At 41.6% G+C, this 23,601-nt stretch overlaps 1 protein-coding gene across 2 annotated transcripts in view; it reads right to left on the bottom strand.

Moving 5' to 3' along the window:
• Positions 1–5,320: 5,320 nt before the first annotated feature.
• Positions 5,321–23,601, bottom strand: part of ARHGAP29 (Rho GTPase activating protein 29) — a 50,034-nt gene continuing 31,753 nt past the window's right edge. Inside the window, exons 5-23 of one of the 2 annotated variants that reach the window (XM_054384501.1) lie at positions 22,469–22,529; positions 21,881–22,018; positions 21,572–21,636; positions 20,994–21,104; positions 20,789–20,869; positions 20,305–20,493; positions 19,945–20,082; positions 18,458–18,648; positions 16,207–16,373; positions 15,548–15,676; positions 15,283–15,381; positions 13,661–13,824; positions 13,206–13,394; positions 12,937–13,074; positions 9,501–9,733; positions 8,433–8,730; positions 8,132–8,243; positions 7,642–7,761; positions 5,321–7,124 (exon numbers count right to left, since the gene is read on the bottom strand). In XM_054384501.1, the coding sequence (XP_054240476.1) occupies positions 6,223–7,124; positions 7,642–7,761; positions 8,132–8,243; positions 8,433–8,730; positions 9,501–9,733; positions 12,937–13,074; positions 13,206–13,394; positions 13,661–13,824; positions 15,283–15,381; positions 15,548–15,676; positions 16,207–16,373; positions 18,458–18,648; positions 19,945–20,082; positions 20,305–20,493; positions 20,789–20,869; positions 20,994–21,104; positions 21,572–21,636; positions 21,881–22,018; positions 22,469–22,529 (3,525 nt within the window). In that variant the 3' untranslated portion in view covers positions 5,321–6,222. Of the gene's footprint in view, positions 7,125–7,641; positions 7,762–8,131; positions 8,244–8,432; positions 8,731–9,500; positions 9,734–12,936; positions 13,075–13,205; positions 13,395–13,660; positions 13,825–15,282; positions 15,382–15,547; positions 15,677–16,206; positions 16,374–18,457; positions 18,649–19,944; positions 20,083–20,304; positions 20,494–20,788; positions 20,870–20,993; positions 21,105–21,571; positions 21,637–21,880; positions 22,019–22,468; positions 22,530–23,601 lie in introns of those variants that run through there. The other variant, XM_054384502.1, reaches the window with a different exon arrangement.

Here is a 23,601-nt window from a genome sequence, read left to right on the forward strand (position 1 = left end):
CTGCAATCTTGATAGAGAAACAAAGGGTTTTATAAAGCAACAGAGACAGGGCACTCTGGTCCGTGGCAGTGCAAAGCTGAGAAATCAGTGCTGCTGCTGCTTGGCTGGAGGCTGTGTTTAAGCACTACAACTGCATTTGAGGCAATTTAATAGCTTTATTCAGCAAACAGAGATTTGAACCCTGAAATTCTGAACAAAGTTATTTTAAGAAAATGAATATTTTTTTTCTTGCTGCCTGCATGTACACAGGAATGACTCTTAACAGATTAAACTAATCTCTCCTAATTGGATTTTTTACATCACAACGGGATGATGGCAGGGTCTATTTGTTTTCTATGTTCAACCACGTTAGCTGTGCCTGTGACTCATTTCTGCTTTGTAAAGCATTCGATCTTCGCAAGTAAACAGAGAAAGTGTATGTGTGGCCATTCATTATGCAGGGGCAGGGAAAACACAGTTCAGCTTACGGAGCACACTGCACAGTTCCTCTGGTAGCTCTACCCACCATCACTTGGGTATTTCCTAATGATCTGCAGTTTGTTGCCAGCAGCCAAAGGGAGGCATTTCATTTATAGGTCAGAACACAATAAAGGCAATGAGTGGAAAGAGAGAGAGATTTGGTGCTAGATTGCTCTTGCATTATGCCTACAATAGATACCTGACAACAGAAGTGCCCTGTGATGCAGTTCCCAGACACCTACATGCAATACCCGGGGTCCTGTGGTGTGTGTGTCATCCCCTCAGCTACACCATTTTAACAGTTTTTAAATGCCAGCATTTTATTAGTTTTATTTGCAGGCTCATTCTTGACTTTCGACTGCTGATCTGGTTCAATGCTGCTTGTCCAGCAAATTATAAAAAATTCTCTAGTAAACTCTCCAGAAAAAAAAAAAATCATAAGAATTCAAAAATTCCTTGAAAAGAGAGCTTTGAAACTATGGACACTCGTGTGTACTGGGTGTGCTCACGGGCCAACACTTCGGATTTTCGGGAATAATGCTATAATCCAGACTATTTAACTGGTGAGATATTTTTAATTACACAGGTAAAGAGCATGTCCCTAGACACAGCCTTACTAGAAAGAGGACACAATTTTGCCCAGGCAAAAGGCAGAGGCATGTATAAATTCACCTCACATGAACAGTCACCTATCAGTATGCATAGAAAAAGCTACACATACACAGGCTTAGGTTTGCTGACTTAAGTTTTCATCCATTTATCCTGAACTGCTGGAGAAAAACTGAAAGCTTTAGAAGTTTTCCTAATGTATTTTAGAGCTCTCCCTAAAATAGATAAGCAGTAACCTGAAGGACAAGAATGGGAAGTTCTGACAAGCTGGAGTCAAATGATATTTCTTGGACACAGCTGCTAGTGAAAATAAAAATGAAAGAGAAGTGAGGAAATGAATTGCACTACTCAGATGACAAAGAACAAGCTGCAAAGAAACAGGTGCCCAGAAACTAGTGGAACAAGGTTGCAAAAGAATGCTTTAAGTGGAGTGCTGAAAAGAATAAGAAAAGGCCCAGTGAAACTGGGGGGGCTGGAAGGGACCTCGAGAGATCATCCAGTCCAATCCCCCTGCCAGAGAAGAATCACCTATACCAGATCACATCAAAACCAATCAGAATCAGACTCCTCCACATATCAAACACAGGGAACTATGGCATTTAAACAGGTCCTGTCCATCTGCAAACACAGTGGTGAGCCTATCACCCCAACCTGTGCTTAAACAAGCACAAAGCACACTAAGTGCAAACTCAAAAGGCATGGTTTCTGCTCCTAGCCTAATCCACTTCATGCTGTCATCCAGCAGCAGGAGGGCTGAGGAGTGAGGACTTTCATCTTCCTCTGACATTTTACATTTTAGAGGACTTAGGATGACTTTTTTTTCCACCTGTGAGTGAAAACACTTTTCAAGGATCTCATGTATCTCTGAATTAGAAACAGAACTCCCCTCTCTCTACAAAGATAAATGGGCAGGCAGATAGCACATTTTCACTAGAAGCATCCTGCAAAGCATTCCCCCGAAACTTATTTCCATGTCAACGCAGTTCTATAAAATGGCATTGTTTGTAAACATAAGATATCTCCCTCCTCCCCCTGGAAAAAACCCAGAAAACCTATAAACCTTTGTCAGCAGAAAGCTGAAAGGGTTTGTCTCCTTCCCCCAGACTATTAGGTGGGCTGGATCACAACGATCAGATTGACAGGGAAACAGTGAGTGTGGAGGACACCACACACCGCACAGCTAAGGTAGCGTCAGAGGAGCTCCAGTCTGCACTGTGTCCATTAGCAGCTGCAGCACATCGGGTACTTTGATGAAGCAAACGTTTCAATTTAGTCTCAGCTACAAAAAACAAAGTTCACCTGCCCTGAGCTCACTCTGTGCCATGAAGCACAGCAGTAGACAGAAGAACCACTTTAAAAAGTAGAGAGGTGCTCTGAACTAAACTAAGTCATCAATATCAGCAGAGCCTTTTGGGCAGTCAGGCCTCTGCTGTAATACAGAAGCTAAAGAATTCACAGATTTGCAAGCAAAACATGGACTTCTTAAATACAATTAAAACCTGGAAAACTTACCAGAGAAGCTTACCTCATGTGAGCACTGCTGTGCTATGGGAAAGAGAGAGGTTTCTGAAGGAACCTTCAGCTTGGCCGCAAAGAAACACATATCTTAGGTGCAGTTAGTGCCTGCAGAATAACACTGCTCAGTTGTAAGGAGATTGTTTTAATCCGCCGCTCGATACAGAACAGCTCAATCTGTGAGTTTAAGGACTCCTGAATAAAAACCCTCCCAAACAGCCAACCTGACCAGTGCATGCACAGCAAAGCCTGTACTAAGAAGCTGGGGTTTATGATGGCATTTCTTCAGAACTGAACACACCCTGGATTTGAAAAGATGGCCTCAGAAGAGTAGTTGTGGTGGCATTAGGGGCCCTGCTAAACAAACACCTGTCATGACTAATTAGGTCAGCAACTTATGGAAGTAGGTATTCAGCCAAAGCTTTAAGAGGGATGAGGCAGTGCATTGCAACTTCAGAAAAGAGAATTATCCAGAGAATCTGACACAGAAAGGTCACCTCCCCAGAGCACAAGCCGCAGGTGGTGGCGCTTTGCATGACCCAGAACCTTGTCACCTGAGGCAGGCGGGAGAGATTACTGCAACTGCCTTGAGGTGACACAGTTTCAAACAAGCCCTCGGGAGATCTGCATCAGAAACGACAGAAACAATAGGGACCATCAGTAACATTACCCAGTCAAAAAGAAAGCCTAAAGACTCTGCTGTGTCACAGGGCAGTCCAGCCTCTGCCACGGAGCTCCTCGGGGCTGTCCTGCTGGGGCACACCAAGTTGCAAAGGTTTACAAATATTTACAAATGAAGAAGTCACACACAGGCCCTTCAGCCTTTGTTTCGTGGCCCCAAGCAGGCTGCCTCCTCCACAGGTCAGCCTGGAAAGTTCTGGAGGAAGCCTCTGCCCACCCCCCACATCCCTCTCCACCACTCTTGCTTCTGTCACCAAGGTGGGTAGCAGGGTTATTTCAAAAAGCAGTGCATTTGCTTCTTCACTTGTACTGGACAGCGGAAGCCAAAGGCATTCTAAAGCAGGGATGTGCATTAATTCACCAGCTGGTGATCAGTTGATCTTTTTTTCATAAAATAATGTGGGTTTATGAGACATCTCCTCACCCCCTACACAACTAGCCTGCAGCAGGCTGCTGTTCTCTCCCCACTCATCACAGAGCCTGCCTGTAATTGCCTGACTGTGAGAAACTTTGAACAAAACCTGAACCACATTTGAAGCAGTAGAAGCCTTTCATGAAAGCAGATGCTACATAAACAATAGGGTAACAACCAGCAGTAACCAGTATTAGACTTGGTTAAGAAGCATTCACCCATTTCTCACTCCTTGGGATATGCTGTTGTCACTCTCCATCTCAGCAGCCTGCTCTGAAGAGTATTTGGAGCCCCTCCAGCTATCTACACAAACAGAGTTCAGTACAATTCCTTAAACCATTAGCATATTCACAGAACCAAGTTCGTGTTGGAAAAGACCTTAATGATCATCTTGTACCAACTGCCTTGACCATGGACAGGGACACTTTTCACTATACCAGGCTGCTCAAAGCCCCATCCTACCTGGTCGTATTTCCCACAGACAGGGCATCCACAACCTCTCTAGGCAATTTGTTCTTTCACTGTTTTCACAGTGGAGAACTTCTTCCTAACAGCTAATTTAATTCTACCCTCTTTCCACCTGAAGCCGTTTTCTCTTGCCCTGCCACTGCAGGCCCTTTTAAAAAGTCTCTCTCCAGCTTTCTTGTAGGTCCCTTTTAAGTACTGGGGGGCTGCTATTGGGTCTCCCCAAAGCCTTTTTTTGTCCCACTTGAACAACTCTAATTCCTCTCAGCCTGACTTCATAGGAGAGGTGCTCCAACCCTCTGATCATCTTTGTGACCCTCCTCTGTACTCAGCAAGGTCCCTGCCTTCCTTATGTTGGGAGCCAAGGAGCTGAGAGGTCAGTTCAGTGCTAGGTGTATGCCAAAACACTGAGATATAGCAAGACAATAGATTTCATAGTAGCTCACAAATTCTTTTGCTATCTTGTGGCCCTAATTTATATAAGCATCATCCTTTCACAGCTGTGTTATGAGGTTCTCATGTAATGCCCATAAGGTGTCATCAATGCTATATCTGCTCATGAACCAGGGTGTAGGATCCTCCCCCCCTCCTTTTTATCATACAACTCACAATACCAGTCTGGGCAGACAGCAGCACCTGGCATCTTCAGCTTTTCTATAGGAGCAGCTCCGTAAAGAAACGGCTGCTAGCATTGCCTCTGCAAAGGCTGCGTGTCAGGCTTCCATGGAAATGTGTCATGGAAGTGGAAGCTCAGCACTGTGACTTTAGTATCTTCTGCTCTGGAAACTAAAACATCCACTGAATGCAATGTGGGATTTTATTTGGGATATTTTGGGAACAAGGGCAAAGGGAATGGGAGTAGGCAAGTCAAGTATATTTATGTTATAACAAAAAAGTGATTCTTTGCTTCTCCTGTCCTCTGAGAAGCCTTTTGGTTCTCTTAGCAGCTATACGAACTGTGCTCTACAGTATGCAAGGAAGGGTCAAGCAAATTGTAGTCTCCAAGAAAAGTTTGCCATCCTCCCTGGTCCTGAGAGAAGGATGCAGCAGAATACTGTGCTACATCTGTTTTTTAATAAGTTAGAGGAAATCCAGATAGAGAAGCCATGGAGTCACTCAAGTGTTAACAAGTTAATATATTTTAAAGCAAATACAAATGTAGTGTACATATAGCAAGCATTTAATACAAAGCAAAAACCATTCGATGCACCTACTAATGCACATTTTTGGTTATTTTCAGCTCTCACTGAAACCTGGACACAATGCTCTTCATTTCAGTCACACATGGTGAAACTGATCTACAGCAAGCCAGCCACTGCCTGTTCATTCACCCAGGAAAGACAGCACCACCTTCACTGACAGTCTCTCCAGAGGGGGATCCAAACAAAACAGGCTGTGCACATTTGCCCCACTCACTAAGATACACAAGACACTAGATGTGGGTTGATTGCTTCTTCTAAAGTTTAGTAAGTGCATCCTTGCTGTACAGCAAAACAAATTAAAGTGACAATACATGAAAGTGGCAATAGATAAGCATGTCTGCCTACAATATACACATATGGTACAGAATTACAGGCCACACTGGCCAGGACGTTGAGTCTGTTTGGGAACAAAGCTTTAATTACACAAATTAGAAAAGAGAACAAATGCTTTTACAGAGCAAAGCACAAGCTTTGGTTTATGCTGAGACAGTGAACATAATAAAACTGGAAGGTTTCATAATACCTGCTATGAAAGATGGCTCCTTTCACTGCCAAGTGCAGTGGCTGTTTCTGTGGATGAGGACTCCGTTCCACACAATGAAATGCAGTATCTCATTCAATGACCCCATTAGCTGCATCTAGACTGGGAATGCAGGAAGTCTTCATGGAAAGCTACTGAATTACAAAACATTTGACTATTTCCTTCACAACTCCCCAGACCTCCCCCTCCCCCATTTTTAAAATGCTGCAAATATAAAAATAACTCAAGTATGGCACAAAGGTAGGATTCCTTAGTGGAAGGCAAAGAATAAAAGGGGCAAAGGGAAACCTCCTCTGGCAACACAACAAATGGCACAGAGTCCAAGAGTAACTTGCACCCTATACAAAATGAGCTTCCCTGTGTTCCAGTTCTTGGATTCTTTTTGGTCTCAGTCTCTGGTAAGTAGGCTTCAGATCTGTGGGGTGACTCTCCTCTGAGCTAGGTTTTTGTTCATTTGTGTTTTGCTCAGGATCACCCGATGGAAGTACAGAGCTCCTAGCCAATTTCACAGTATTATCCTGGGGAAGCACAGAGCTAGTGCTGCTTGGTGCACAAGTTTTAGCAAAAGAACCCTCTTCATTTTGTTTTGTTTTGCTAGAGGGTGGTTTATAAAATGTCCCTGGGGGTGGCTGCAATGTTCTTGGTGCCCTGAAGGCAGCAGGAGGATTGGCATCAGTACCATTCCCTTCTCCTGCTGCTCCTCCTGACCTGACAGACAGGGAATATGGCTTACTAGGAAGAATGGCCTTGGTTATGCTGTTAGCAGTGCTGCAGGCTGAAGACAAGGCAGCTGCAGTCGCAGTGTCCAGCACCCGGTTCTCCTGGGGCACGTTAGTCATGCTCATGGCTGTTCTTGCTGTGATGTCACCCTGCTTGTATTGCTTGTCCCAGGCTTTCCGCAGCATCTGGGTGTCGTAGCAAGGAAGCCTGTAGCAGGCATTAACAGCAGGGAGTGCCCTCACCTCTGAAAATTCTTCAATAGTGGGGCTCCTGCCAAGCTTCTCTGGACTTACTGCCGCTGCATTTCGTGAATTTCTTTCATTCAACACAGAGGGAGGAACTATTGGTTCTGCAGGCAGGCTCACAGGGCGAGGGGCGGGCTTCGTCCTTGGAACCCGCAAGGGAACCTTGGTAAGCTGGCGGTTAGGCTTTGCAGGAAGCAAATTAACTTTGCAGCTCTCTTCACCTAAACAAACAGATGACTCCTCGTCTCTCTCTGAAGCTGGCCTCACAGCATCACCTAGAAACACACAAGTAGACATGAGTAGATCTTTGAATCAAATACAAAAATAAGCGAGACTTCTGTCAACAGAATATGGCCTCCATTACTGATGCCTGGATGGGATTTGAATGGGATAACATTGCCTTGCGTGCACACTAGGAGTACCCTACTCTACGCAAATGTTAGCATTTCAATAGCAGTAAAACACCTACTGTACAGGTATCACCAAGAAGGAGACTAAGGAGAAAAACCTGCAGAGAGACATTGTACTACATTTTAGCTGGTGCTCTCTCATCCCTGAATGTTTTCAGTTTTCATATGTTTCAGAATGTTGCACTGCTAATGTACAGGGCATGACTGAACTGGTGACACCACCTGAAAATCAATATAATAGAAGGGATCACGTAAATGTCTCAACTCCTAAATAAAGTAGCTGAAATCACACCTTCATTAAAGCAAAGCACTGTAGGAGCACAGGTAGATGAGCAGAACAAATAAAACTGTGGAGCATATTTTTAAAGTAAGGTTAGCAAACCTGGCTTTTTTGAAGAAGAAATATTAATATCCAGAATGCTGACAGCCAATGATTCTGTCAGGGAATTACTTTTCCCAGGGCCTTCTGGTTTAGTTCCAGTGAGTAGCAATGATACACATTCTGGGGAAAGCAATGGTCAGAACATGTTAAATTACTGGATATTGGTTTGCAGCACCACGGCAGATTTCAGAGTCTAAAGTCACAGCACAGGGTCATAGAATAATTATCTTCTTTTGTAAAAAGGAAGAAACCAAAACACTATTGTATTTTCTTATCAAATACTTTGAGTTCTAATTCTGTAAGCACGTTTCTTGAAAGCCTTCACAAGGATTTAATACTGTTCCTCTTACAGCTAATCAGTATTACCAAGCACTGATAAGTAGGTTTTACCACTTCCTTCTGTCTAAACCAAAGAGCTGCATGCCCTATAATCTAATGCATGCACAGCTACTTATTCACCTATCCCCAGACGTAATAAAAGTGCACTAACCAGTCACAGATGTATCTGCTTGTTCTTTTGTATTCCTGCTAGTGTTTGAATCCAAAAACAAGGCAGCTGTTTCTGAGGCTCTGCTTTCACTTTGAGACATAAGAACATCCTGCTGACAAAAGTCAGTGCAAAAAGTCAATGAGAACAAGAGGGAAGGCACTCAACTACCCCCCTTTCCTCCCCCCCAAAAAACCCCAACTCCAAAACCCCAACCACAACAACAAACCACAGAGGCTTAATAAGCATGTGTTCACAGGGGTTTAGATGGCACGCTGCAGCGGCACAAGGAAAAGCCACTCACTTCTTTTACAGCAACTAAGGACTTCCTCTGCTGACGTGGCTCCCTCTCTTCTGCTGTTACAGCAGCTCTGACTGTTTCCTCAGCCTGAATTGTGCTCAGAAGCAGTTTCATTGAAACATCAAATATCTTTTCATAGTGTGTGATGAGCAGCTCCACTACTCGGGCCTGATAGGGGTAGTCCACAAGTGATGACAAAGAAACTGTAGCATCTGTTTGACGTGGCCTGATGAGAGTTGGGCCAAATATTATGCCAAGGTTGCTGGCTGACATTTTATTTTCATCACACTGTTCTGTAACCCTGCAAATACGGGAACAAGAACGAAACCAAAATCCCAAGGGTTAGAAGGGTTTACTACTTCAGAAACATTTTTGATAATAAAATATTATCTTGTATCTAAAGATTAAAATATTATCTTGTGTCTAAAGACAATTGAAACAATGAAGGTGGTAGGCAGGCAGAATCTCCAGTGCAGACTGCATTTAACAGCAGCTTAGACTAGGTGCTTTCCACACAAGGATCTTTATGTCTTGCTTGGTTAATGTTATTTGTGGCTGTTTGGGGTTTCTGGAGTTGCAGAGAAGAAGGCCTCCCTCATTCCCAGTAGTGATATAGCAGTGGTACATTACCCGTTTTTCCTGGTAGTCATCAGCTTGGCACACAAGCATCATACAAGCCAGCGCTTAGAGGACAAGCAAGTGAAATTTAACCAGCAAACTGTTTTAATAGACATGATACAAGTTTCGATTTTCTGTTAACTGCACCAAATCACTGCCCTCTCTGGGTCATATCCTGATTTTCAACATACTTAGGGCCCTAAAGCTGCTACTAGTTACTACTTGCTGACTCAAATGCTAGCAAAGAATCAAGAATAATGGAGGTCAGCTCTTTCCCTCCTTTCTTCCCATGTCATATTCTTAACACTAGAAAAACAAGTGGCAACAGAAGGAATGGATTCTAAGGCACATGCAACTTCTTCCTCTGGTCATCAGATGAGTACAGGAGTTTCCCAGCACACAGCAGGTAGCTGGTTCTTTCCACATCAGTTTGAATTTAAAGTCTTCTCTCACCTGTGAAGGTGTCCAATAAGGTACTGAAGAGTGTTGTAGTTTGGTACAGGCAGCTGTTTCAGAAGATCTTTAATTTTAATGATGACCCTGTTCAGCTCAATACAGATTGACTGTCTTGTCTTTAATTTGGGGCTAGCTTCTTTAGCATCCAATTCCTCATTAACGTTCTGGCTTTCTTTTGCAAGTCCAATGAACTCATGGTAAAGCCGAAACAAAATCAAAGGTTCTGGAAGCTGAAGAAATAAGAACATTTCAGAAGCATACTCAAGCCTCAATTTCCACTTCGTTTTCCTCCTTTTCCTTCAACTTTGTCCAGGCTAGCATTTTTTCTTAGATGATGACGTCTTTAGTACAAAGCACCATTTGTCAAATCCAATCCCAGGTTACAAAAACAGCTTCCCACACCCATCTCCTGAGAGCTGTTGCTAGCCCTCTCCTGCTTCAAGACTGAGCATTTATCAATGCAGGTACAGATTTCAAGAAAGTGATTGATCTGCATATGCACAAATACCATGAAAATGGAGCAGTTGTTTACTTTTCCAGTCTTTGGCAGTATATCACATGGGGCATCCATTTTTTTAGTCCTATTCCTTTCTTAAAAAATGGATTTTAAGCCACGTAACATTTATTGTTAATTGTGACTGGAATAATCTCTTTGTATGAAAATGAATGTTAATGATAATAAACAAGCTACTAAAGAAGACAAAACCCTGAAACACAACCTGGCTATTTGCTTTATCCCCAGCTAGACAAAAACAAAAAACAGGGAGACTAAAACTTAAAATAATTTATTTTAATAATTATTCTCAAATACATTGTAACTCTGGATTCTCAAACTGTCTTAACTGCGTGTTTCTAGCACTGTTCCTACAGTTAAAGTGAGCAGTTTTGCCTGAAAAGCCACCAGACCAGCCACAAAGGAAGCAAGGCCAGAAGCAAACACATTATTTGATGTTGATCCTTTTAAATTGTGAACCCTATTCAAAATGCAGCCCAGTGTCTCCAACAGCTCCCCCAGCATGATGGATATCATTCACTACCTTTTAACCAGAGTCAGTAGGCAGAGTACATCTTTGCAATTTTTCCAAAGCTCTTAATGGTGGTGATCCCAGGATTGGAATGTTCATCTCTGACAGCCAGCATAAGGAACAGGACAGGACCATGCAGTGCAGGTGCATGAATTCTGAATTCCTCTCACGGTTAACAGGTTTGCAGAGTGACTCAGTAACTTCACTGCAGAACATCCCAGCCTAATATTTTCAGATATATACTGAAATTCTTTTAGAAAACTCAGCCATGGAACTTTAAAGCTCCATTCTGAAAGAAAAAGATGGACCATTCTTGCATAATCCCTTCAGAAAAGCTTCTATAGATATATAAATGATAAAAAAAAAGACAAGACTAAGGAAGAGGCAGGCCCTTTCCAGAAGGAAATAGGGAACCTGGTCAACCAGGAGAATTAGAAGGCTGAGGTACTCAATTACTTTTTTGCCTCATTCTTCACCAGCAAGGGCTCTAACTGCACTGCCCAAGCTGCAGAACCTAAAACGCCAAAATAGGAAAAAAGGAAAAGCTGCTCACTGTAAGCGAAGAACAGGTTCAAGCCCATCTAAAGAATTGGTGGGTGCACAAGCCTGTTGGACCTGATGAGATCCATCCACAGATCCTGAGAGAGCAGGTAGATGAAGTTGCTAAGCTGCTATTTCAAAAGTCTTGGCAGTCTGGTGAAGTTCACAGTGACTAGAAAACAGGCAACATAACCCCCACTTCCCAATAGTGAAAAAAAAGGAAGACCCAGGGAACTACAGACCAGTCAGAGTTCTGTCTGGCAAAATCATGGAGCAGATCACCCTGAGAACTCTCAGGCACGTGAAGCACAAGGACACAATGGGGGGCAGACAACATGGCTTCACCAAGGGAAAGCCATTTCTGACAGATTTGATGGCAGCGACAGGGTAACAGCACTGATGGCCAAGGGAAGAGCAATAGATATAATTTGCCTGGACTTGTGTCCCCACAACATCCTGGCTCTAAATTGGAAAGGATAAGGAATTATCTTGATGATTGCACTCAAATGGTCAATGGCTTGATGTCCAAGTGGATACTAGTGACTAGGAGTATTCCTTCAGGGCCAGTACTGGGACTGGTGCTGTTTAATATCTTTGCCAGTGACATGGACAGTTGGATTAAGTGCATGCTCAGCAAGTTTGTTGACAACACCAAGCTGCATGGTGCTGTTGACATGCTGGGCAGAAGGGATACCATCCAGTGGGACTGTGACAGATGGGGCAATGTCAACCTCACGAAGTTCAACAAAGCCAAGTGCAAGGTCCTGTACTTGGGTCAGGGCAATCCCAAGCACAAATACAGCCTGGGGGGGAAACGGATAGAGAGCAGACCTGAGGAAGAGGACCTAGAAGTGTGGGTTGATAAGAAGATTAGTTTGAGCCAGCAATGCAGGCTTTTAGCCCAGAAAACCAACTGGGCTGCATCAAAAGAAACATGGTCAGCAGGTTGAGGGGGGTGATTCTCCCCCTCTACTTCACACTCATGAGACCACACCTGGAATAGTGTGTTCGGCAGTGTGCAGGACATGGAACATTCTGAGTGGGTCCAGAGGAAGGTCACAAAGATGATCAGATGGATGGAGCACATCTCATTGAAGACAGGCTGAGAGAGATGGGGTTGTCCAGCCCAGAGAATAGAAGGCTCTGAGAAGACCATATAGCAGCCTTACAGTATTTGAAAGGGGCCTACAGGACAGTTGGAGAGGGACTTTTTATAAAGGCATGTATTGAGAAGATGAGAGGTAATGGCTTCAAACATGAAGAAGCTACATTTTGATCGGACATTAAGAAATTCTTCCCCATGAGGTTGGGTGAGGCACTGGAGCAAGTTGCCCAGACACGCTGTGGATACTCCATCCACAGGAATTGCTCAAGACCAGGTTTGGATGGGGCCGTGAGCAACTTCACCTAGTAGGTGGTGTCTCTGTCCATGGCAGAGGGGTTGAAACTAGATGATCCTTAAGGTCCCTTCAAACCTAAACCATTCTGTGACGATAAACATAACACTGTGACCATTGCAAATGCCTCATGAAATACTTGTCAGTAGGTATTAACAGCAATATATTGGCAGCCGTGTGAGATGGCAGGAATACGAAAATATTTTCAACAAGCAGTAAGCAGCCAAACACGTTTTACAAATGAAATCTCCACTGTAACATAAGCTTGTTGTAGTTTCTAGTACTAACATTTAAAGAGGCATTGTGCCCACGTGAAATACAGCTTATAACGCAACGTGAAAAGAAGCCTATTGCTAAGATACAAGGCATTCATTTTATCTGCTGCTGTTGAAAAGGATATTTTTTCCCCTTACGCACTGAGGAAACATACTACGTGACTTTGGTTTTCCATTTGACCTGTTGAGCACATACCTGACGGAGATACAGCTTGAGAACATTGCTGATATCATGTGCATTGAGTTCAGAGAGCTCAACCAAATCCTTCCCATTTTCAAAAGCTTGGCACAGCTTTTCAACTCTTGATTTGGCTCCATTTACACGATAGATGCCCTGAAATTAAGAGAAAAGTGAAAAACAAGTGTAAAACAGAAGCTATCAACTGTACAGCACTGACATCTGAAGAAATTTTGTTTTGATAGAGACTGTTCATACTTGGGATTTACAAACAAACTTGACTATACCTTGACATTCAGTGCTCTGCTTTCGATCTCTGACGTACACTTTTTGATGATGAAAGGAATGCCATCAGGAATATTTTTAGCAGCTTGGGCAAATTCCACTCCAAACAAGTGAAGCCTTCCATGAAGTTTTTTGTGCCCACATTGAATAGCTAAAGTCTCTAAACATTTTTTATGGCATGCAAGTGAGCACTACAGGGGAGGAAAAAAAAAACAAAAACAAAAACACACCACCAGCATGGTTTGATACAATCTCACAGCTCAAGAAGTACTTCTGCTTTTTGTGACCCCCTGAGTGAGCACAAAGAAAGGTTTATTTGTCCATTGTGCTTTTGCTCTGAGTTTATGATTCTACAAGCCACAAAGTCTGTACTTTTCATACAGAAAAATTGCACAATTTTCCAAACTCCTGGCTTTACAGAATCCCAAGCAGTAATTTAGACTGTTTTTCCGCTTACCTCCTCACACTCAGCTCCGTGAAATACCACTAAGCTGTCACATTCTCTGCATTTAGATGGAGCTCTCAGCTTCCGTAGTTTGTGTGTTTGTGCTGCTTTGGACATATTAGCATTTCTAAAAGGTCCTGGAGAATTTGCAGTTTCAGATGTCAGATCATTTAAACCTGAAGAGAATTTCTGTTACAGTCATTCTAATATCTGCTATTAGGATAGGGTAATCATTCTGATTTGTTTAGAGGCATGCTGCAGAACCCAGAATTCTGTAAGCAATAGCAACTATCAAAGCAATCAAAAGTATTTCCAACACACTGAGGCAAAACAATGTAACAGTTTACAATAACAGACACAACTATCAAAAAATGTGACATACAAGTGGAACAAAACCACCAGTTTGGCATTTTTCAGCATTTCTGTTTTGTCCTGCGTTAATAAGCACATGAAAACATGAATACATTTAATTCCAACTGCCCTGCGGGCAAGCAACTATGCACAAAAGCTTCTTTCTATGCCTTTCAAAATCCTGTACTGGAGGACGGAAGATGACATTATGGTTCAGCCTGTAGTGTTTCTGAAACACTTGGCAGCAGGGAAGAATTCACATGCACTCACAGCAGAACCCATGGAAAATAAAGAATCACTGATTCTGTCTCCTATGAAAACACCAAAATATTTTCCAGAGTATTCCAAAACAGAATAGCAACTGCTGCTTTTTGTGGCCATTTTTTTTCCATCCAAACAACTTACTTAAAATGCTATCCTTTGTTTTACAGGTAAACCTAAAGTAAACACATGCAGTCAATTGCTCAGAAAGCTTCTTAAAAGCTCGAGTATTAATTAAACAACACACTCCAAGTGAAAGTTTGCATTAACACATTGCCATGACTTAAATACGGGTCTACAAGTAGTGCTAAGTACAGGCTGATTCCTAGAAGGCAAAGCATATATTTTGGAAGTAAGGACTACCTGAAGAATTTCCTAGATGCTTTAATGAGCAAGTGCTACAGGTATTTCAGAACTAGTTTGTAAGCTCTGCAGACACTCCATGGAGCTATTCCTGACAAGCCAGTTACTCAGGTTTCAGTACCTGTGGCAACACTGGCTTTGCACAGCCCAGATTTGAGAATGAAAAACAGTCTGCCCACGTCTGAGAGAGACATTACCAAACTTGCTTATCCAAAGTTGAGAACAGTAAAAATCTCAGTTATGACCCTAAATATTGGGATCCACTGTTTTTTTTCCCAATTTGCCAGTTACCAAGTCTCTGTAACTCTGCATTTCACTGCAAAGTTTAGAAGTGATCTCTGCATACCTCAGTGCCATGTGGCTAATTTTAAACGTAAATATCTGAAAGGAATGGGTAATGGGATCCTTTGTTTAACTCAGGAGGGTGAAGATGCTAGAAAACGTTCAAAGGCTGTGCAAGAACAATACTGCACAGCTTCATCAAAATGACCTGAACATTACTTTTCATCTCTCAGCCTCAAGTGGATACACACTGCAATGACAAACAATACTGCTGGTAAGCACAGGCTCCTTGGCATACTTTTCTATAGCACATTGAAAAGAAAAGCCTCACTTTACAGCAAAGAGTCTTTTGGGCACTTCAGGTATGGAAACATTACCACAGTCTGAAGGAGATGGTGGCTCTCTTTCATCAAGCTCATCTGCAGATGACATTGTACCAGTGGAAGGTGTTCGGGGAAGTCGTCTTTTAAAATCCCCTAGCAGATGAGAAAGATTTTCAGGAAGCTATAAGTATCAGTTCCACCCAACTGGGTGCTCTCATTATAGGCTCTGTCCAACATTTGCTAAACTAACAATGATGTCTTATTAGCACCACAGTTGAAAGAAGACTTCAAATTAGTGTAGCAGTAAGAGTAGCTGTACCTGGGCTAGCAGATGGAGAATCCATGGATCTTGACTCACTGCTTCCTCCTGCACTTTCAGAATCGCTGCACATTCCTCCACTCTGGTTGCCAACTGACCACGATCTGAAGGGTGGTGGCCCTCGCATTACTTTTGAAAGGAAAACCCACAAATTCCAAAGGTCAAGGACAAAATTACATTCTACTTAAAGACTAAGATTATATTCAAAACAGGAGAATACTGCAAAAGTTACACACACATACAGCATAGTAACAAAAAAATTTTAAAAATCATCACAACACATATGTAAAAGCTTCAAGATGTAAGAAAATGGATTTCAGAAGCTAGACAGCTATGCCTCTGTGAAAAACCTAAAACCAAAGCAGTATTTAAAGAAATAGATTTTCAGCTGCTAAAGTGAAATGGTTTAGTACACTGAACTTGACAGGACTTGCTGTTGGAACTGCATCTGATCTTCCTTGTCAAACAATCTGGGAATGTACACAGGCAGCTTTCCATTCATCCTTACCATCGAGCACTTAACTGCTTTTATAGGCTTTGACTGTAAAATATGTTTTAATACCTCCAGTGCTACATTTCTGAGAGACATCACACATCTTTCTTTTCCCCTGCTAGTTTTACTTAGCAACTGAACTCCAGGTGAAATACAGAAGTATTACCTTGGACATCTGTGCTGCTAGAGGAACTCTTCTCTCCAATGTTTTGTGAACGATGATAAATTGGGCATCCCACATCATCTAACGTCTGAGCAGGAAAATCTCCTGAATACTGAGATAAGTTCCCATGTGATGTATGGACACTGTTGGCTGATTGCTTATTAAAAACCCTTCAGAAAGAATAAAGTAAATTGAGAATGAACAAGATAGAATCAAACGAAGAGCTATGCCCTTTTTTTTTTTCCCCTTTTTAATCCCTGGGCACTAAAGATACTTCATGTAATTGCTGTTCATGAACATATGCATTTGACATAAAACTTGAGCTTTAATAATTACAAAACAATACTAATAATGAAAACAAAGATGGCCATTTATTTGTAATCATATATGTGCAATTTCCCAGTGTTTCCCTGCCCCCCTGTAAATCAGCTTTTTGACATCTCTGCAAGGTATTACAGAATCTCAGAAAACATCCATTTGGAAGAGACCTCTAAGCTCATCCAATGCAATCCACGACCCACGACCCAGCACTGCAGGGTCAACACTAAACCATGTCCCTGAGCACCAGCTCCACACACTGCTTAAACACCTGCAGGGATGGGGACTCCAGCACTGCCCTGGGCAGACCATTCCAATGTCTGAGAACCCTCTCTGGGAAAAAGTATTTCCTAGCATCCTGAACCTCCTCTGGTGCAGCTTGGAACCACTTCCTCTGGTCCTCTCGCTTGCCACCAAGGACTTCTCCAACAAAGCTGCCCCCTCCTCGCTCCAACCTCCCTAAATCTGTTGTTATCTAAAGATCAGGATAATTCAGGTGATACTGCATTCTACTTCTATGCTTTCCCTAAAACAATTCTCTGCCCAGCTATCAAGACCATTCACATGAAGGCAATAAAGTGCTGTGCTTTTTTAAAAGCACAGAAGACGTTAAAGCTGCCAAAGAGCTTACAGTCTGTCCATCCTGAAAACCTGTTCTCCAAGACAGAAAACTCTTCATAGTAAATGATGTAGAATGCTGAAGCACCGGACGGACAAACTAGCCTGCTAGCCAAGTTCAGTGGTCAGAAGGCTTTTCCTCAAGCTACTCTTTCCAGCTAAGTACATAAGGACTTCAAAACGTTCAAATTAACATTTGTCCAGGCTACTGTGCCTTAAATAAATGCAGACAGAAACAATAGAAGTGATCACTTCAAGCACCTGAAAAACCAGAGGGCCACATCAAAGAAAACAAAAGGTGCAAAGGGGGGAGGAGAAAACAGCAGACTCCAGTAAATCTCAAGCAGTATATCTGGGAGAACACACAAAGTTTGAAATTTCACTCCTCAGTTTCTCAGGGAGCTACACAGTTAAATTCCTCTAAATAAGAATTTGTGAGTAAGGCCTAAAAGTCAGTCTTAAAAGGCGGGAGATTTACAGACAAGAACTCAGAATCTCAGCTTTAACTTTGGATTTCCTGGCTTTTGTTGGTTGGAGTCTGACTCAAGCCACAGGTTTTTGTATGGAGTTTCCTTTTAAAAGATGACAAGGAATGACGACAACACTTTTCTGTAGAACTGTGAAACACATGGAGTGGAATGGATACTCTGGGGCTCTAGGGCCAAGATGAACATTTCGCAACAAGTGAAACAAGTGCAAAAGCATTTGGCATACTGACTCGAGGAGCTGTCTTTGACTTTACTTCCACATAGGCTGGATTTTCAGAGGGAAACAGTAAAGCCTGTCATTTCAACACAGGTTGGGAAAAACAAAACAAGAAACTATTATAACATAGGGCCCTCCCGTAAGTCATGTATCACAAGGCAGAAATCGAGAAATGCTTTCTGCCACTGCCAAAAGGTTGTGAGAAGTAAACACTATAAAGAAAAGTACTGTAGCAGCAAGGTCTGCAGGAGAGGAAAATGACCTCCTGGAACTTCCTAAAGTGATGATCAAATACTGCTGCCATACCACACCACAGAATGCAAAATGCATATTTTGCACATTAAACAGTATCTGCATGGAAACAGCAACCAGCCAGTCCTTACACAACGCTTCAGCAAGTCTTACACACAAAATGACATTCTACATCAGAATTTAGAGTCAGGTTCTCATGGCAAGACACATATATAATCAACCAAAAGATGAGTCAAAAGAAAGAGAGAATGGTAAAAGACTGAGATGTAATTCCTTCAAAAGCATTGGTTTACTGGTAGAGATGTTTGCCTAGGATGAAATTCTAAAACAAGCAAACAAAAATCTGTAGTTTGAGACTCACCCATCAACACGGGAACTGTGGGTTTCAAAAGAACCTGATTCAATAGGAACACCTTCCTTGGGCAAACTTTTCACAAATTCTGAATACTGCTGGCCAGGGTCATAGAGTTTGGCACTCTCACAGAGGGACTGGCAGTTAACAGGAAGAGATACAACCTGAGCATGCTGCAGCTGAAACAGGTTAACTGTTGCCTGGTGGAAGGAAAACCAACACATTATTTGTAGATAATTTACTAGATATTTCACTTGTACTTTGCTCAACCCAAATCAATATTCCAAAGACAAAACTATTTAAAATAAAAAAACCTAGAACAGTTCTAGAAAACAGGAGCAACATTTGTAGGGATAGACTTTGGGCAAGATTACTGAAAGTCAACTGCCAAAACTGCATCTGTAATGATGAAGATAGTGATAGTCTTCTCTCTGTATTATTGAATTCTCCAGATAGCAAAGGCAGTTCCAAAGACTTCCCACTCTGGGCTGACCAAGCTAATCAGCAATCATGCTACCACAAAGGCATTTATCACGCTTTGGAGAAAATTTTAGTCATCACTACAGCAACGAAGTAATTGGAATTAAAACTCACATGAGCTCCACATGATCTTGAGACAAAACTCCTTGTCCCAATGGAATGCTTTCTTTGTTAAATTACCTAAAAACGTCTGGGATATTTTATCACAAGACAGAGACCAGGGAAGGGGACACTGCCTGGCTGCTGCTTCAGCGTTGGGGCTGCAAAGTAGTTTACAATTCAGAAGATAATTGAACTCACAAGTTTGTCTAAGCTTTCTACCAATCTTGATCTTATGGGTTGCTTTTTGGGTTGCATGAGAGGAAGCTATGTGTTTGGGGGTTTGTTCAATTTTCCTTCCCTACCTCCCACCCCAGCATGAATTGTTTGTTTCATCAAAGAGAAGTACACATCCATGGGCACAATGCACTCAAAGCTGTTTTCAAAAGCTGTGTGTAAATAGAGTTCCGACAACCGTCATCTTATTTAGGTGCATTAATGCAGCAGTTACAATGGATCCTGCAGAAACAGAGACTGCCATCCAGATCAGCAGGCTCCATGCTGCAGCATGTTATTGTCCATTCCATGATGGAGCCAAACCTTGTTGCTAATGTACCAAAGAAAATAGCAAGAACGAGAGATGTGCTCCTCAGTAATAGTACTTGCATCAATATTCTTAGAGAAACTTTACGAGATTGAGTAGTCAGGATTTTTGCAAGGAAACAGCTCATTAAAAATACCAAACCCACTCAATGTGTACAACATCCTCCCCCCACTTTGTAAACCCCTCCAAACAGAAAAAGAACACCACAAACATTACAAGTTTTCCTTCTTTTTCTATTGGCTGTACTTCTGTCCTTTGAAAACTTTCTATTTTAAGCAGTTAACACTACAGATGGGACTTCAAATGGGACTTGCTCTTAGTCTTAACAATATTTACAGATCTGTGCCAAGTGTCTTTTCAAAAGCATGCTTACAGCTTTAAGAGTATCATCACACTGGTAAATAAGCTTCCGAAGCTGTGTCAAAACATCACTTTTAAAGCTTTCCAAATAACTTCTTTTTTCTTCAACCTCTGCCATGCTTGCTTTATAGTGTTCATTGGCCTCTTCAGCCTAGAGAAAACACAAGTGTTGACAGACTACAAACCTTAGTACAGGAAAGAAACCACACAAGGTGCTTGTAATTAGAGAGTCCAGTTTAGAATAAACTGAGAGAGAACAGCATGATTAAAATTAAGAATTATGAGCAGAATACTTGCTCAAATGCCCCGTTGGGAAAGTGTGAGTAAAACCAGTGCAGGTTTAATTTTAAAAGCAAAGACCAAAAACTCTTACTTTTTGAAGAGCTTCCTCCTCTAGCCTTCGTTTTTTTTCCAATTGCTTGCCTAAATCTTTCACAAAGCTTCCACTTGAGCTAAGGTGTTCCTCCTCAGCACGAGCAGTGCAGGACTTTGCCTTTTCATACTCATCTTGACGCTGTGCATATAGCAACTTCGCTTTCCTCAGAGCAGCTTCCAGCTCTTGCTGCAGAATGCCACAAAAGAAAAAAAGCAAAAGAATTAACTATTTTAAGCTTCCATGTATTTAATGTGATGTTTAAAGACCTGTTATACACAGGTCTGTAGACTGCAGTCCAAAGTACACAATCATAGAAAACCTCTTACAACTACAATTACATTGTGAAATACAGTTACATACTACATCTAATAGCTCTATAGATTCTACACATGAATTTAAGGGCCTAACAGCCTAGTTTGAAAGTTTCATCCTCTTGAAGGATTTTAGATTCAGCACCTGTAGATGTGAAAGAAATACCAACCATTTTTTTCTGTTCTCGCTGCCAGAGCTCCTTGATATCTTTCCTCTGTCTATCCAATTCATTTTTCCTTCCAAGAAGAGGCTAGATGGGAAACAATAATGGAGTACATAAAAGGATTAGAGGCTGCAAGTTCTCCTCAATAATCTGTGGTGTTACAAAACTCTAAAAAACCCTAAATTACCTTGCTCTTTTCCTTCAAGCTTACCTGCATAAACTTGTTAGACTGGAGAGCAGAGGCTGTTTGTTGCCAAAGATGATTGTTCTCAATATCATTTTGAAAAGCAGTAACGAATATGGATTGGAATGGCATATAATCCTGAAATCACACAGAACAAAACATTCAGATTCTAGGCAAGGGAGAGGGATACTGACACTCTACATGTCTGCAGAACTGAAAGAGATTAAATTTAATGAGGTATTTAAATGTCTGTGGAAGTCAGATTTCAGTACAAAGGTAGAGAATTCCTGATTTCTCAGGTCCTTTTCACTTTACTAGGGAAACACTCTGAAAAAGAAGCCTGCAAGTTCAAATCATAAGCACTAGAGAAAAGCGTATTGTGTAAACTAGAAAGCTATTCAACAAACAAACAAAAATTATTTATCTACATTTCCTAGGAGATGGGTAGACAAAGTACAGCAGATCTTTTAAGCAGGGATTTACAGTACAAATCAATTCTGTGTCAACTTATAAATCCATTCTCAGCATGGCCATGGTGTCATGCATTGGAAGCCGTGCCCAAAAGTATTTAAGATTTTACACTGAAGTCCCTAAGGTGTACTCACCTGGTGTCCAACAACAGCTTTAGCAGTTTCAGCCATTTTTGCTAAGTTTTTAGCACACTCCACTTCTGTAAAAATAAAATTCAGTTACTGTTCACACTGATAACATGCTTTTTACATTCTTCCTCTGACAGACAGACTCCAGAGAACCACCTCCACCTTGACACAGACCTTTAACGATACTTCTGCTCACTGCAACTAACAGCTACTAATTTAGAAAACACATTACTGACAGTCTGCAGCACAGAGGCCTGATAACAGATTTAATTTCTTTATGACAAAGATGATTAAATGCCAGAAAGAGCCACTCACCCAAGCTAAGTTTTTTATCTACCCATGCAACTATATCCTTGGTATATTTGGACCATGCTTTAGCATAGGACAGAGCCAATTCGATTCCACTGTCATTTCTTAGGAGCATGCTATCGACCTCCTCTGCTCGAAGATGTCCTGCAAATAAAGCATGGAATACAACAAAGTGAATTGTAGATGTGACCACACACTGAGAGCAGAGCCAGTATTAGCCAACTGCAAATGCTTAAGCAGCTCTGATCTTGAGCTGGTCTTTAATGCCAGTTGAATCTAAACAGGACCGACAGAGGGTTTAGAACAAATTAAAGGGTCACTGTATTTTATCTGGAATAGTCATATGGTCAGCATAACTTTCTGAAAAAAAGTGACCCAACAAAACACCAATCATATGATGACACACAGAAGTGCTTCGGGCCTTGGGTTTTCCACCTACCCTCCAACCTGGTAATACCAATCTTATTTTTTTATTTTCCCCACAGTGACGTTTTAAATGGCAGCATAGGTGTCAAAGAACTTACTTATAACCATTTTAGAAGATGAAAACAAAGATACAGAACGGTATTCATTAACAGTAAATTAATTGCCTACCTTGAATATAATCCCTTTCATGCAGTGAACCCCCAGACTCCACAGAGAGATTTTCAAAAGACTGGCATAAGAAAAACAAAGCATTAAGTCAGCAAAGAAAAGCTCTCACTGGAACTGACAGGCTAACAAAACAAATGGCATCATCTGCCCCTTTCTTCTTTTGCAGTTAAAGCAACAAACTGTATTGTAGCTCCTTCTCATTTGAGGCTCCCACAGCTGTCAATCAAGACATAATCAATAGCAAGGGAATGCTATATTTATTTAAGTCAATGATCTTGGAACACTGTGATAAAAGAGTTAAACAAGGACCCAATTTGCTGAACAATTTTTCTTCTACCTATCTTTTAGAAAGCATTCACACAGACCTTGTGTCACATAAAACACCATTCTACAAGCCATTAGAACACTGTATTGCTTCCTCAAGGGAATAAAGTTATGATTTCTCCTAAATTACTCACAGGTGAGCACTATAGGCACAAAAGCTGCCTAGTAACACTTGCTAAAGAAGCCATGATAATCAGTATAACCTGAATACATTTAATCCAATGATAAAAAATTTACCACAAGATTTGATCCCTACTTCTGTCCCATGCTGCATTTTGCTACCCTTCTAATTGTGCAAACCAAACTATTTGTAGGACTGTGCTGTAAGCCAGGCTGCTGAATGAATTTAAATGAATAAGAAATTTTATCTTGTAACCACCATTCCCTCTTAAAACAAAAAAACAACACAATCCCACATAATTTCACATCAACAAACTACTCTTGAAAACTCTGAAGCAGGAAGGAGGGAAAAGACAAAGACTGAGAAATACCTGCAAAGCAGCCTGCAGCTTTACAGGAATAGCTTGTTTCCATTTCAGACTCTAGTGCTGTTTTATTTTCAGACTTAACACTAAAATGAAGCACAGTGACAATGATGCAAATAGCTCTCTTTTTGTCTGCTTGTTGGGACTTTCTTGGGGGGGGAGGGGTTGTTGTTGTGTTTGGGTTTTTTGTTGTTGTTTGCTTGTGAAGTTGTTTATTTTGCTTGGGTTTTGCCTCTTTCTTAAAAATGTAAATGGGCACTGACTATCCATCACACAAATCCCTCAATCACTGTTTGCTTCACAGCAAAACCATCTTGTCCATAT

This window comes from Indicator indicator, chromosome 10 (assembly GCF_027791375.1).
Source record: "Indicator indicator isolate 239-I01 chromosome 10, UM_Iind_1.1, whole genome shotgun sequence".
NCBI classification, from domain to species: domain Eukaryota; kingdom Metazoa; phylum Chordata; class Aves; order Piciformes; family Indicatoridae; genus Indicator; species Indicator indicator.